At 36.6% G+C, this 16,911-nt stretch overlaps 1 protein-coding gene across 1 annotated transcript in view; it reads left to right on the forward strand.

The window, feature by feature from the left end:
• The window catches only part of LOC119571242, a gene marked incomplete at its 5' end in the record, with an annotated part of 18,459 nt that extends 1,779 nt beyond the window's left edge, over positions 1-16,680 (forward strand). Inside the window, 2 exon segments of the mRNA XM_037918646.1 lie at positions 16,138-16,287; positions 16,396-16,680. Coding sequence (XP_037774574.1) covers positions 16,138-16,287; positions 16,396-16,680 — 435 coding nt within the window.
• Positions 16,681-16,911: the final 231 nt, after the last annotated feature.

Raw genomic sequence — 16,911 nt, forward strand, 5'->3', positions numbered from 1 at the left:
CAGAACCTCCATCCGTCAATGAGGGTGTAACGGAAAGTGGGTTTAAATGAAAACCGGAAACCGAAATCGATTTACGAAAACCAATGCCGTAACCGCAAGTGATTAACTAATAAATGACCGAAACCCGGAATCATAATCAAAAGTTATGATGTTTAGCATCCCCCAGACTACCTTACGTCGTTCATGGGCGCATCATAGCAGAAGAGCAAAATTTAAAATGATTATCAAATAAATACGGAACGGGAAATCTTTAAAACCGACTCAAATGATATCTGTCCCTCCCCCCTCCCAATACAGGCGATGGACAGAACGCCTCCCCTTTGGCTCACAACGGGTTTAATGCCTAACCAGAACATTATCAATGCCCTTAACCAAATCATTAGCACACCCCTGGAGGACCCCCCCCCCCTTCTCTCTGAAAACATATCCGGTACCACAGATGATCCCTCCCCCCACCCTCACCACCACCACCCTTTTCCATCCCTCCCACCTCCGCCCCGAAAATTTTTTCTCATTTTTAAAACTTGTACCTGTATCGAAAATTAACCCCAGTTCACACCGATTTATCACCCCTCCTAATAAATGAGGCAATCTAACCCAAACCCAAATGCCAGGGTCACAGATGCCCCTCCCCCCCTCCCACCCCGCCCCCCGCAATTTTTAGGGTTTGAACTTCTCCCTGGTCGGAATTGACCCTTTACAACGATGACCCCCCCCTCCTAATGATTCACGTTTTTTAAACTTGTACCGGACGAGAATTGACCCTTTACAGAGAGTAACCACCCCCCTAATGAATGAAACTGTCAATCAAAAACCCTAACGCCCCCCCCCGTCCCCCACAGGTGGGTCACAAAAAGGTCTGCAAAGCCCAATAATTACCTTTTCCGCCCCTCGTCGTGACCGGGATAAAAAATACAATTAAATGACCGCGGGTACGATTTACTTTTATTTTTCTATTTTCATCACCCACCAACACCAACACACACACACACACACACACACACACACACACACAACACACACACAACATACACACACACACCACAAAACCACACTCTCCACACACACAAATTTGCAAAGTGAATCCCAAAAATGAACATCTTCGTCTGCGATAGACTTTCCTCCCAACCATATTTTTGGCGATGATTTATTTTTTGTAGGTGGGGGGTTTCCCCTTTTGAATTCTTCATACACCCCCTGCACTGAATGCGAGTGATCACCCCTCCTAATGATGAGCAATCAAATAAAACCAATCCCGGGTTCCTGATGACCCACCTCCCCCAAAACCCCCCCCGCAATATTCATCGTTTTTGAACTTGTACTGGGATCGGGAATTGCCCCCGTTCAGACGAGTGACCACCCCCCCTAATGAAAAAAATGTATAATCAAAAACCCTCCCCGGGGGCTTCATTTGCCTTTAGTAAAAAAAAAAGACAAAAATAAAAATATATCCCCCCCCAATTTCATAAAAACGGGATAAAATAGATCATTTCTTTTTGTTCAAGTAATGACGGGGGGGTGGTGCCTCCTTCTTGAGTGAAACCCAACCAAAAAAGGAAAATCCATTTAACCCCTTACTAAAATTGAAAATGTGCATTACTAAATAAAAGACAAAAATATATGCATTGACACTACCATTTCTCACTCCATATGCTAAAAAAAAAAAATACTTGCAAAGCCTTCAATATTTTTACAAATTTTTAAAATCAAATATAAAAAAGATGCAACCTAATAAAAATATTAAACAGAAATTTTTAACTTCGGGGGAACGATTGATAATTTGCAAACCCTCTCTTCTTTTAAATTTATATAGTCGTTCTTACATCCCAAAGGCATTTTTATAATAAAAAATAAAATTCATGAAAAGGATCATGAAACTCTTTTGTCCCCAACTCCCTTTAATTGACTTTCAAGCTTACACAAACACCCCCTAACAGGTGAAAACACAAAAATAAAAATAAAAGGCTTATATTTTTGTGTAATGTAATGTGAAAACTACCCACTACGCAGTTTAAAAATTGCAGGCTTATCAACAGGTTAATCTAATAAACAGGTGAAACCCCAATAAGAAAAACAACAGAAATTTCTTAAAACTTCCGGGGCGATTGTAAGCTATTTTCCCCCAAGGCATCTTTCTAATAAAAATAAAATTCACTAAAAAGGACTGAAACTTTTTTGTACCAATTTTTTTATTTGACTTCAAAAAACACAACCAAACAGACGATAAAAATTTTTAAAAAATAAAAAATAACGGGCTTAAATTTTCTGGTAAAGTAAATGCGATAACCACTATTCTACATTTGAAAAATTCGGGCTTATACAAACTTTTAATTCCCAACGGTTAAAAAGCCCCGGTTTTATCTTTTTGAGAGCATTAATGGTTTTCAACACATCTGCGCGAGCCCCAAAGACGGGTTTCCCCCTCCTATTTCCGCTTAAAAGTTAATTATCTACCAACTAGGCCCACCACCTGCCCCCCACGTGCCAACCAGTTTGTTTGCTTAATCAACCTAAGGGCAATGCGGTATATTTCCAAAAATTTCCGCCTCAGCTCTCATTTTGTACAATCTAAATGAAAAACTAAAAAATTTTCGCTTTCCATATGAAAACTCTGTGCACGCCAATACAGTGCTTCTTTCTGTTATAAAAAACCAGGGAAAACATCGATTAGGGATCCTTGTTTTGATGATAAAAAAAAATGAATTAGAACAAAAGGTTGGACTAGCTTTCAGAAATTTACTCCCCCTCCACAAAATTGTCTATAGTACCTCCCTAAAATATATACGAAGAAAAGGAACTATGAAAAGGGTAACCACTAATTTTGGTTACTATATTTTTCTTTCACTAGAAAATATGCTGTTTTGCTCCTAAAGAAGGGGAAAAAATATTGTAAAAAGACACAAAAACCTTCCCCGAAAATAACCCAACAAATTTTACTTCCGATTTCCATGCCATGGTTTTTCTCACCAGTCTAAAAAACATGCTTAAAAAGAGAGGGGGCAGAAAAGTTGCTATTTTTAATCGGATACGGCGATTTTGATTTTGTAGTTTTTTATCTAGAATTATTTTTTTTTTGTCTCCACAAAACAGGAAAAAATTTATAAAAGGACACAAAAAACCTTGGCAAGGGTTTATAATTCAACCAACTTTATTTCTCGTTCCCCGTATTGCCTTTCAAAAAAATTTGCGCAAGAATGAGCTAGAAAAGTGTTATTTTTAAAGAGACGATCACCTCACCGCGGGACTATGGTGATTTACTTATCGGGAAAGTACTTCAGCCACCGCTTTTTAAGTGCACATGCAAATTTTCTAAAATCTCCCTATACAAAGAGAAAAATATTTTTTACGTTGGCACAAAAAAAAACTTGACACTCGACTCTTTAATTTTTCTGAATATCTTAATACAAAGTCATACCAATGAAAAAAAAAATATATATTTTCCTAGTTGTTGTAGTAGCAAAAACATTTAAGGCCCCTATAAACTATTTTTATCTTCAAAATCAAAACCTGTAAAAAAAAAAGGTTTTTCAGATTATTTTTCCCTTTTAGAAACTAGTCTTTATCTAAACAAAACTTTTATAAGAATAAAAAAAGAGGTAAAAAAATTAACCCCCCTGTTATAAAGCTTTTAAAATTGACGTGTTTGGAAATGACAAAGTCAAATTCCCCCAAAAGCGGGGATTTTTGACCAAGGAATATGTTTACCCCTGTGATAAAAAATAATATATTATGACACCCCGTGCGATGGATCTTAGCAGACAGCTGCTTTTTCCAACTGACTTTTTTTTTTTTTTCTTAAACCGGTTATCAAAAACTATATTTATTTTTTTTTAATCAAAACTTCTTTGCAAAATAAAAAAAAAAGATCTTTCTTGTTGGTGTCTACATTAGTATTCTTTTTTACATGGCTTTTAAAGGGTATATGCGAGAAACAACAGTGAGGAGGTAAGTTATAAAAGGGGTTGAAAATCACAGTCCTAAAGGGGGAAAAAAGCCAAATCCGAAGCAATATTTTCTAAATGACATAAAAAAGCATTCGTTTGGGGAAAAAAAAATATTCGCTTACCTCATAATAAGGGGGGAAAAGCTTTTATCATAACTAGAGAAGAAAAATGCCTTTTTTTAAAATAAAAGGGGTGATTAAAGTATGTATAAAATTGAGCGTTTTTTCAGACTTGGGAAATATTTAAGGGGTTTTAAAATGTTTAGTTTCCCATCATTTTTAACAAAAGTCTTATTTATCTAAAGAGGCCTTCCAAACTGTGACAAGCTCCAGGCAATACCCAATAACGGACGACCACAGCGGTATCGGGGAAATCCCCCTGCTTGTCCGAGATAATGACTTCTCGACATACTAAACCATTAATGGACGTGCAAGGAGGAAGGGGCAAAAATAGAGCGACACCTGGAAGTATTTTTTCTCGTCTCCTTTTCGTGGGCTGCATACTTAATAAATATCTCCATGGAAATGTCCCTTAAATCTTTTGCCAAAGGAAACCCCCAGTTCTAGTACTGAAAGTTTTGGAAAGCTCGCCCGGTTGTTGATCGTACACATCGTTCTTCCACCCTCTTCCACACTCAGGGGTCTGCTCCCTATTTTTGGCGAGGCTCCCCCTTCCCCTAAATCTTCTCCTCCCTCCCCCCCCTCGACTAAGGCGATGCTGTTTTTACCGCGAGGATGAAAAATGGTGATTAAAATATAATTGGAGTTTAAAAACATAATTTCCCCACAAACTAAATATGTTTTGACTTTGATTGATTTAGAATTGGTGTGCTTTAGCCATATCAAGCTTGGATTCCTTGCGAAAAAAACAAAAAATTTGATAAAAAAACAGAAATATGTCTTTATTATAGTAAAAAATAGAAATTACTCGTATGACTGCAATACAAAATCAACATAGTACAAACATTTGCCGCGATAATTTTGTCAGAATTTAAAATTCCATCATTCATTAAGTTTTGCTTCTCGCTTTCCTCGCAATTATTTATTTTTTCCCATTCGCAGACAAAATACGACGAACAGGGCACATTTGCTGTCTTCCGGGCTGTCACCTCTGTGGGAAAAGATTTCAGAATCTGATAGAGGCTTAAAATACTAACAACCGCATCCGAGCCATAATGCTATATTTTTTAAAATTTTCCTTATGTAAAGTGTAATTTTATTCATAAATGAAAAATAATGTTTACCAATGGTATCAATATTTTATTTTTGCAAAAAGCTATCTAACCTTGTTTTAAAGAAGAAAAAAGCAAATATACCCAAAAGTTTTAACATATTTTTCTTAGAAAAAAAAATCTTGATCGATTGATTATTTTGAAGTTATCGCCCCGCCTAGGAAAAAAACACCAATAAAATATTATATAAAAATCAAATATGAGTAATTGCTTATAAAAGTAAAAAAGTTTTGTATAAATATTTTGCATCCTTATTTTTTTTTAAAATATTAGATCCCTTAGGAAACTAAAGTCCTGTGCCCACTTTTTTCGATACTTTTCCACGAGACAAGTACATACGTTGAAAATGCTGCCATTTTCCCCCTAAATGTGCGACGCCAATGGCACTCCTCTCAATGTGGTGCACTTTTAGCTGCATCAGGGACCGATTCTAAACCCTTTTAACAAAAATTTCTACTTGGTGGTTTCATTATAACATTCAGCATGTAAAATCCTACGTTATCAGCGCCTTTTCCCCTTGTTCAGAGAAAATTTTTTCCTGTAATGTTGACCGCAGCCCAGACGAGGGACTCTATATTCCCCACGCGCCGCACTCATCCCGACGCGGATGCCGCGCGGGGGGAAAAATAAAAAGCACGCGGGGGGCGAGGGCGGGGGAGGGCGGCGGGGGCGGCGAGGGGGGCGGAGGGCGCCTTTGGGGGGGGCAACCTTACATAGAGAGGGGGGGGGCCCCTTTAAGTTACTCTTTTTCTCAATTTTTCCCTGCTAAAGTCGTTTTAATATTAAAAAAGGACACTCTAAACCGTACCGTCAACAATTTCTTTTTTTAATTAAAAGGTTCTCTCTCTCCTCTCTCTCTCTCTCCTTATATTATATATTATATATTATATTAATATATAAATATATCCGCTTGATATAAAAAAGGGGTAAAAATATCTGTTTTTTAGATTAAAAGGGGCCTTTTAAAAAACGCTCAGAGGCAAAATATGAAATCAAGGAAGTCGGTTTATTCGAAGATAAAACGCAAAATTTTGCGGAAATAAAATCTTTTTGATATCAAAACTTTTTTAAGAACCCCTCCCTGTCGCCGCCGCGCCCTCGCCCGGGGCGCGTGCGGTTTTACTTCCCGCGCGCGCTCCGCGTCGGGGAAATGCGGCGCGTGGGGGAATATAGAGTCCCTCGTCTATTTCGGGCAAAATTAAGGGAAATATTCTCTGACACGAAAAGACGCTGATAAAAATAGGGAGTTTTCATGCTGAATGATTATAATGTAAACCACCAAGAGAAAATTTTTTTAACAAGGTTAGAAACGGGTTTTAAAAAAAAAAAAAATTAAATGATTCCCAAAATTTAGGGGAAAATGGCCATTTAAGATTTATTCCGCAAAAATATGAAAAATGTCAGGCATTTTTTAAGGGGGGCTAATATTTTTTCAAAAAAAGGGTCAAAAAATTTTAAAAAAACTTTTTATTTTTAAGAAATTTTTATTTTTTTTTAAAAAATTTTTTGGGTTTTTTTCAAATAAATTTAAAAAAACAATAACTTTATTTTTTTTTAAGACAAAATATGTTTAAATTTTGGGGGTTTTTTATTTTTTTTTACGGGAATTTTTTTTCAAAAAAAACAATATTGTCCCTTTGATTTTTTTTTTCTAAAAAAAATTTAATAAAAATTTGTAAAATTTGCTTAAATTTTTTTTAATTTAAAAAGGGTTTCTTTTTTGAACCCCCCAATACATAAGAACCCTTGGGGCATTTTTTCTTTGGGAAAGGGGAAAAAATAAAAATTGGGGGAAAAAAAGCAAAATTTTGAATTTTGGGGGAAATTTAAATTTTACAAATTTCCGGAAAAGTTTTACAGGAGTGACATCCGGAAATCAAATCGGCCCCGCTTTTTCTTATTTTCTTGCAAAAATGCGAATGGAAAATAAATTCAAAAATCAAGCAAAACTTTTAGGTTTTGGAATATTTTTGCCCCAAATTATTCCCATTTTTTACTTGGTAAAAACACATCGGTTTCAAAAAGGAACAATTTAAAAGGGGGCCCCCGCCAAAAAAAATTTTATGTTTTTGGGGGGAACCCCAAAAGCTTTAGTGGGGGGGAAGCATTCCCCAATCAACAACAATTTTTTAAAACTTTTAGTTTTGGGGGTTTATTGGGTTATTAAGGGTCATTTATGAAATTATTAATACATTTTTTACAAAAGGGGGGAAAATACCCCCCCAAGTTTGCCCCTATTTGAGAAAGGGAGGGGAAACAATTGGAAAGGGGGCCCCGAAATTTTGGGGCTTTTGGGTAGGGGAGCACAGTTTTAAAAAAGGGATCGAAAAAAGTTTTGTTTTAAAGATGTCAGAAAATTTAAAAAACCCACCATTTTTTCTAAAAAAAATTCAGCATAAAATTTTACCCCTTTTAAAAGGAAAAAAAAGGGATTTTGCTTTCCTAAATTTTTAAAAAGAAAGGGTTTTTCCCCCCCAAAGGAAGGAAATTTTTTTTCATGTTTTTCCTTTTATTGTTCGGGTTCTTTTTCCCCTTTAATGTTTTTAATTTCTTATCTTTCCCCCCCTGACATGTTCCGATACCCTTTTGCCAGTAAAAAAGATATCTAATTGCACCCCAAAAAAGCACCTTTTTTTTTTTTTTTATATTTTGCAAAGAAAAACGTTTTGATTAAGAAATATAATATATAGTTGGGTTGATAACTCGGGTTTAAGAAAAGAAAAAAACGCATCATTTTTGGAAAAAAATCGTGTGTCTGTAAGATCCATCGCTCGGGGGTCACTAATATTTTTTTTACTCACGGGGTAAACATATCCTTGGTCAAAAAAACCCTCTTTAGGCGAATTTGACTTTGCATTTTCCAAAACACGTAAATTTAAAACTTTATAAAATGGGGAGTTATATTTTTTTTTACCTCTTTTTTTATATCTTATAAAAATTCTTGTTTTGATAAAGACATAGTTGCTAAAAGGGAAAAAAAAAATCAAGTGAAAGCCTTCTTTTTATAAGGTTTTTTGATTTTTGAAAATAAAAAAAGTTTATAGGGGCCTTAAAGTTTTCGCACTACAAAACTAGGGACATAGGAAAAAACAAGGGAAAAGGGTGTTAAGAATATATATATTTTTTCATTTGGCATGACTTTGTAATAAAATTTAGAAAATATTAAAGAATTTTAGTGTCAAGTTTTATCTGCCAACGTAAAAAAAAATTTCTCTCTTTGTATTGGGAGATTTTAGAAAATATATGCTGTGTTCTTAAAAACGGTTCCAATGTACGTTTCCCGTAAAGTAAATACCATAGTCCGGCCGTGAGGTGATGTCTCTTAAAAATAACAACTTATTAGCTCCATCTCTTGCTGCAAAAACGCCGGTCCCACAAAAATAGCAACTTATCTGCCCCCGTTCTTATAGCATGTTTGTAGATGGTGAAAAGCTGGCATGGAAAACGAGAAGAAAGTTAGTATGATTATTTCCCCCTCGGCAAGGTTTTTTGTCTTTTTACAATATTTTTCCCCCTTCTTGAGGGGAAAAAAAGAATTTTCTAAGAATGAAAAACATAGTAACCAACATTAGTGGTTCCGTTGCATAGTTCCTTTTCTTCGTATATACTTGAGGGGGGTACTAAGACATTTTGGGGGGGGAGTAAATTACTAAAAACTTCCACCTTCTGTTCAATTCATCTTTTTCTTATATATCATAAACAGAGGATCCCCAAACATGTTTACCCTGGGCTTTTTTTATCAGAAAAGAATGCAGTATTGGGGGTGCACAGATTAACATATGGGGAAAAACTGAAATATTTCCTAGTTTTTCATTTTAGTTGACAAAATTGAGAGCTGGGCGGGAAATTTTAGGAAATAACCGCATTGCCCCTTGAGGGTTAAAAAGCAAAACTAAATGGTTCGGCACGTGGGGACAGGTGGTGGTCCTAGTTTGGGAATAAATTAAATGTTCAAGCGGAAATAGGAGGGGAAACCCGTCTTTGGTCTCGCGCAATGTTTAAACCCCATTTAATGCTCTCTAAATAGAATAAAAAAGGCGACTTTTCAAACCTGTTAGGGAATTAAATGATGTATAACCGAATTTTTCAATGTATGAAAAAGTGGGTTTTCGCATTTACATTTAAAAGAAAATTTAAGCCTGTTTTTTTTTATTTTATTTGTATTTCGCTGTTAGGTTGTGTGTTTGTGAAAGTCATAAAAAAGACTTTTTACAACAAGGTTTCAGATCTTTTTTAGTGAATTGTATTTTTTTGAAAGATGCCCCTTTTGGGGGGTAAGATAGCTTATCCATCGCCCGCGAAGTTTTAAAAATTTCTTTGTTATTCTTATTAGGGGGCACCTGTTATATTGTGATTAACCTTTGTATAAAGCCTGCAATTTCAAAAGTGCGTATGGTAGTTATCACATTTACATTTACACAAAAAAAAATAAGCCCGTTTTTTTATCTTTTTTGTGTTTCACCTGTTAGGACGTGTGTTTGTGTAAGTTGAAAGTCATATTAAAGGCATTTGGGGAAACAAGAGTTTTATGATCCTTTTTTTACTGAATTGTATTTTTTATAAAGATCCTTTGGGATGTAAAAAGATATATAAATGTTAAAGAAGAGAGGAGTTCGCAAATTTATCACGTTCCACAATTAAAAATTTCTGTTGAATATTCTTATTAAGTTCATCTTTGTTATATTATCATTTGTAAACATTTGTAAAGATATTTATTTGGTCCTTTTTTAAGTATTTTTTTTTTATATGCATAGGAGTGAGAAATGGATTGTCAATGCATATATTTTTGAATATTTTTCGTAATCGAACATTGTCAAACTTAGTAAGGGGTTAAAAAGGATTTCCTTTCTTGTTGGGTTCACCTCAAGAGAGAGTGCACCCCCCCCCGTCATTCCTCGAAAAGAAGAAATGTCTTTAAACTCCTCGTTATATGAAAAACGGGGCGAGGATTTGTATTTTTGTCTTTTTTTTTGTATAAGGATATTGAAGACCTTTTTTAGGGTTTTTGATTATGATTTATGTGATTTTATGATTTTGATTTCTTATTAGGGGGGTGGTCCCCTCGTCTGTAAAAGGTCAATTCTCGATCCGGGTGCAAGTTCAACACGATTGAATTTGGGGGGGGGGTGGGAGGGGGGGAGGGGGATGAGGGAGGGGGTATCAGTGACACCCGGCAGGGGGGTTTGGGTTTTGAGCATATTCTTAGGGGGGTGATCATCGCATTCTGCAGGGGTGTATGAAAAATTTCAAAGGAGAAAACCACCCAACTACAAAAATAAATCTCGCCAAAAAAAATTTGGTTGAGGAGGGAAAATCTAGCAGACGATGTGTATCATTTTTGGGATTTACCTTTGCAATATTTTGTGTGTGTGTGGTTGATGGAAAAAGAAAAAAAAAAAGTATTTTTCGTACACCGCGTTTTATCCTTTTCAGTTAAATTTTATTCTTTTCCCGGTCAGCGAGGGACGGAACGGAAATTTTTGGTCATTAGCAGCCCCCTTGGTGACCGATGATGGGGGGCGGGGGGAGGGCGTTTGGTTATTTTTATGACAGTTTCATTCTTTGGAGGGGTGGTTACTCGTCTGTAAAAAGGGCAATTCTCGATCAAGGGACAGTTCAAACCGTTGAACATTAGGAGGGGGTTCACTCGTCTGAACAGGGTCAATTCTCGATCCCGGTACAAATTCAAACCGATGAATATTTTGGGGGGGGGGGGGTGTGGAGGGGAGGAGGGTCATCGTGACACCGGGGGGATTTGGGTTGGATTATGATTGCCTCATTCTGGGGGGGGGATTCTCGGTGTGTACTGGTTTTTTATCGATACAGGTAAAAGTTTAAACTGATGAATATTTCGGTGCGGGGGGGGGGTAGGGGAGGGTGGTGGTGGGGGGTTGGGGGAGGGGGGGGGGAGGGATCACTTTGGGGCCGGCATTGTTTAGAGAGAAGGGGAGGGGAGTCCTCCAGTGGTTTTCTTTTAATGTTTTGGGTTTCGGTCATCGGTGCGGGGGTGGGAGGGTATGGAAAAGGGTGGTGGTGTGGGGTTGGGGGAAGAGGGTGGGGGGAGGGTCATCTTGGTACCCGGCATATGGTTTCAGAGAGAAGGGGGGGGAGTCCTCCCGGTGTTGCTAATATTTTGGTTAGGTCATTGATAATGATTCTGGTTACGGTCTTGATTCTTAATACTTTCCGCGGTCATTAAACCCGTTTTTGATGCGTAGGGGAGGGGTTCTGTCCGTCACCTATATTGGAGAGGAGGGGAGGGGGCAGATATCATTAAGTCGGTTTTTGTTTCAGTTTTGATCTTTATTTATAATCACTTTTAATTATCCTACTTTTGCTATGAGCCCATGAAAGACCGTAAGGTAGTCTGGGTGCATGCTAAAATCATTAAACTATATTTAAAGATTCCCGGGTTTCGGTATTGATTACGTTAATCACTTGCGGTTACGGGCATTGGTTACGTAAATCGATTGCGGTTTCCGGTTTTCATTAACCTATTCCTGTTTCACCCCCATGTAATACGCGAGTGGAGTCGTTTTTGTCCCCTTTTGCATCTACTTAATATAATATGTATATATTATATATATAATATAATATTATTATATTATTATACATTATGAAGGCCCGCGGGGCCGAGTGTTAAGCATCGGCTCAAAAACTGCACGACGGTAAAACTGAGTTCGAGAGTTTTAGTAACTTTGGGGAAGGGCTTCACCAGATTGCCTACCTAGCCCTGGGGGGGCCAAACCGCGCAAGTTATGCTGGCCCAACCCGGATAAAATAGAGAGAATGATTACCAAAAGGGAAAAACTTGCACTCTCCCTGGAAAGGAAGGGGGGGACCTACCCGTCTCCTCCAAAGAGCATCACAACATGAAAAAAACAATTGAGTGTCATGCTGTGACCACGGCGGCTCAAACATGAACCTACCCTTAAAAAAAAAAAAAATAATAATAATAATAAAAAAAAATATAAATATATGCACACACACACACACACACACACACACACACATACATACATAGTAACACACCAATACTACATACATACATACATACAACAACCCACCACAACCACACACACACCAACACACACACAACCACAAACACATACCCCTTCACCCTGAAAATTTTTTTACTTTAGTTTTTTAGTTTTATGACAGGGGATTGTCGGGGCCAAAAAAGGTACAATTTTTTTAGATGTGTATCTGGTAGTTCAGAGTATTCCCTTTAAATTTTGGCCCAAATTGGCCAGGGGGCTTAGAAATGGGAAAAAAATTTTTGAAAAAAAAAACAGAATCCAATGAAACAAACTTTAAATTTCACAAAATGTATTATTTTCAAAAAAAAACACAAATTTGATAATTCCAGGTATATTATTTTTATTAAATTTATTGCAGGCATTTTTCATTAAAAACAAAATTTAAGAAAAAATTATTACTTGCTGCAGTGTACCTAAAAAAAAATGAGGTATTCTCAGCTCTGCATATCTGCAACCATAATCTTTACTTACGAAAAGAAAAAAAACCTTTTTTTTTTTCTTATGAAAAAAAGAAAGTTCTTTTTCAAATCTTCTTTAACAAAAACATTTTAATTTTGTAAACCTAATCACAAATTTCAGGGCAAGGGAAAAAGAGAATAACATTTTTTTCATATAAAGACAAAAAAAACTTTGAATTTTTGCTTTAAAAAAACTTGGTCCCCCCCTTGACCTGTATCGACTCTCTTTCTAAGGCATAAGGGGGTAATGCCCGGCTTAGGGCATGCACTGTTAGTAGCTTTGCAGAAAGGGGAAAGGGGGCCTTGTTCTTTTTCTAAAAATGTCATCATTCCTCTGAAATCTAACCCCTGTTGTCATCATCTAAACTTTCAGAAATCAAAGAAAAAGCTATTTCCAATTTTTAAAATCATACTGCCATGGTAACAAAAATGCTTTTTTTCAAAATCTTTTCTTTACCTCCATGCTTTCCCAAAGGAGGTCAAAAGATGCAACATTGCTCGAAAAGTAATTTGCACTTCTGTAACAGAAATGACCTGATCAAAATATCACCCCCCTTTTTGAGTTGTATGCTCAAAAAACCCTGGACGTTCCACTTCAAAGTGGCTTTTTTCTCTTTTAAAACACCTCTGACAAGTAGAACTGGTGAATACTAGTTCATTAGATGTAAGTGATTTTTTTTTTTGGAAAACATACAGTTAAAAAAAAGCAGAATCATCTCTCACTGCACAGTCAGGGGAACCTCCGGATTCTTAACTATTCTCAGTCTTCAATCGACACTGTTTTGGCAAAAGGTTATTTTCATTGTCCCTGTAGTCCCATCCTAATGATGAGAAATTTCTAAAGCTTGGGTGTAGAAAAAAAACCTATCAAAGAAAAAAAACTATACCTCTACTGATGACTTTAAAAATCTTAGGACTGCAGCTTCTCCTATTTAAAAGGGTACCCCCCCTCTGGAAGATGAAGTCCAGTTCTTTGTAAAATTAAAAGCAAGTCTTTTTCCCCGAAAAAAAATCAAAATCTAGGACTTGGCCATCATACTAGCTAAAAAAAAGATCTTTAGGCCCTGTGGGGTTTGGTTTTCCCAGGGTAAATTTCTTAAAGGGGTGTTTGTGTAATGGGAAAATCATTTTTATAATGAGACATATTGAGGGCTGTCTAACTCCAAACAGCGTGAAAAAGAACCAATTATGAGTGGGTTTTTTCTTATGAAATTGTCTATTCCCTGTGCTGATTCAAAAGTCTCACAAAGACTTTTGGAAGCTATGATTAAAGAAAAATGTCCACTCATGGCATCAGATAAAGAAATCCTTGTTTTCTTTGCCATACATTTTTTAATTTTAGGGGAAATTTTTAAAAAAATGAAAAAAGGAAATTTATTCCTATAAAATTTTTTTTGTCTATTAGTGATAAGGGGTTTTCCCTTTTTGGGGCATGTACTTTTTCTGGTTTCTAGGTCATTGCATCAAAAAATTTAGGGGGAAACATGAAATAATTACAGGGGAGAGAAATGTGGTTTGAAAAAAAGTTTTCCCCGAAATATTTTTCAAACACCCACGAAATCTGTGATTGAAGTTTATATTTTTTTCCCCGAAATGAGACATCCCTTAGTATTTAGATTTTGCTGGGTCCGTCTGGGGGCCCGCAGGCTACTTGTAAATTCAGGGGACCTGGTGGTAAATTTCCCTCTCTGTTTTTCTCTTCATCAGACCAGATGCGAACCTCAGGTTGGCACATAGTTCATGAAAAAAGGGTTCTTGCGCCAAAGTGGAGATGAAGGCCGTCATCATCAGCAGCGCTGGTTTCTTTTGAAATAAAAAGAAATTTTTAGTAAATAATTAATATCATTTCTTTAGTATATAAAAAGTTTTTTCTTTAAATTCTAATATATTGTCAGTAATCCCTAAAAAATATCAATATTTTACCCGTAGATTTTCATAATAATACGTTAAATTTAAAATCCCTTAAAAAATGAAATAAACTTTCCCCTTTAAAATCATCAAAAAAAGTAGATAAAGATCTGTTTAAGCCAAGTTTTAAACCCTAAGAGCAAAAAAAATATCAATGAAACACGTGGGCATTTAACTTAAATTTTCATCAAAAATTTTTAGTTAAATATTCCCTAACATAACAATTTCCAGTTGAAATGTTTTCCCAAACATATAATCCGATGTAAATCTGTCTTCCCCAAAAATATGTTTAAAAAGTAAGTGACTTTTCCTTACACTAGCTGCTCCCCGCACGAAGGGAACAAATTTTTTCCATCAAAAAAGGGGGTTCCTGATTGCATAAAAAATGCTTTTAAAAGTTTCGAACACGTGTCACTTTTATTAATTCACCCTTTAAACAGTTGCACCCATAATGTGTTTCATAACATCAATAAAAGGAATAATAAAGCTTCTTTTCCCTGGGTGCGAGATATTGCTGAAGAGACTGTTCCTCCTCTCTTTTTTCCAGCCCCCGCCCTGGATTGGTAAACATGAAAATGACCTTCGAACTTGTTTTTAAAAAAACCCAAAAAACGTGAAAATCTAAAGCACAAACTTTTGTAAATTACGCGACGCCTCCCACTTAAAAATGGAAAAGAATTTGGGCCATTTTTTTCTTTTGTTCAGGGCTGAAGGGTTTCAACATGACCACACACACACACACACACACACACACACACACCACACCACACCCACCCACACAACACACACACACACACCACTTATATTACTTAAGTACTTATAGATCTATTATAGATATAATAGAGACAGAAGGATAGATACATTTATAGATAACACACACACACAGTTGAGTGGCGAAGAAGGTGGAGAGGTCCATGGCTGCTTAAACATGAGCATACCCTTTTTGATGATGATTTTTATAATTTTATATTTTATATATATTATATATATATATAATATATAATATATATGTATTATATATTGCACACAACCCCCAAAACACACACACAAACACAACACCCAAAACCCCACACACACACACACACAACCACACACACCCTATAATAAGGCCGGTTGCCCAGGTTAAGCATCGGGCTCAAAACGTCACGGCGGGAATCTAGTTCGAGGGTTTTAGCACCGGCCCGGGGCGTTTTTCCCTTGGGGGAAGGAACTTTCCCCCGATTGCCGCAAGCGCTGGTGGGGGGCCAAGTCGTGCGGGGAAAAAAAGATGGTGACTCGATAAAAAAAAAAAAAAAAAAAAAAAAAAAAAAAAAAAAAAAAAAAAAATATATATATATATATATATATATATATATATATATATATATATATATATATGTATATATATATTTACATACACACACACACACACACACATATATATATAATATATATGTATATATATATATACATATATATGTATATAGTGTGTATAAATATATACACATATACATATTATCTATCTATTTATCTGTCTATCTCTCCATTTATCTGTACATATATACCCCCATTTCCAGTCCGGGACGATGGACTACATGACAGGCAGGAAGGTGGAGGCGTTCGTGGGGCGTTTTGTAGGCCGCCTCCCTGGGTCGCAGGGCGCCCCAGACTTGATCGCGGCGGGCGCCTCGCTCTCGGTGGCTGTCTTACTGGCGCTGGGCCTCGAGGTAAGCTGGCGGTGTGCCATGAGGTGCAAGGCCTTTTTGAATTCATGAGCGCATTCAGATTGAATTTGGGTCCACGTAAAACTTTATTCATTCCCGCTTCCTTTGCAGCAATCTGGCTTCCTAAGAGCCAGCATGGGCGTCACTTCGGTGCTGGCGCTTCTCTTCTTCCTTGTCGTGGGTGGATCCCACACCGAGCAGAACACCGCCCATTTACACCACGCAATCTCTTCTGAGGTATTTGTAGATTACATTGTACAAGTTTCTACATGTTTGGTCCCATGCTCAGAGTCCACCAGGGGAAATTTCAGAGGATTTATTTTATTCGTTTGGTTTATAGCAGTCCAGCCATTGGCAATTCTGGGCCAAACAATTGAATATGAGGCACTGCTTTGAATGGTTATATGTACATGAAAAAGTCAATGCATTTTTGTCCAGTAATATTCCCTGCAAAATTGTCAGATAGGGTACGAGATACCAAGATAAGTGTGGTAATAACGCCAGTAGCACCTAGCGTCTCACTAAAAAAAAAAAACTCGCCTTGATCTGAGAACATTATCATATGTACAGTCAGAAAAAAAACTACCGTTACCCTTTATACGAACTAATATAAAAAATCGACGAGGT

Source organism: Penaeus monodon, unplaced genomic scaffold, assembly GCF_015228065.2.
Source record: "Penaeus monodon isolate SGIC_2016 unplaced genomic scaffold, NSTDA_Pmon_1 PmonScaffold_56, whole genome shotgun sequence".
NCBI lineage: Eukaryota > Metazoa > Arthropoda > Malacostraca > Decapoda > Penaeidae > Penaeus > Penaeus monodon.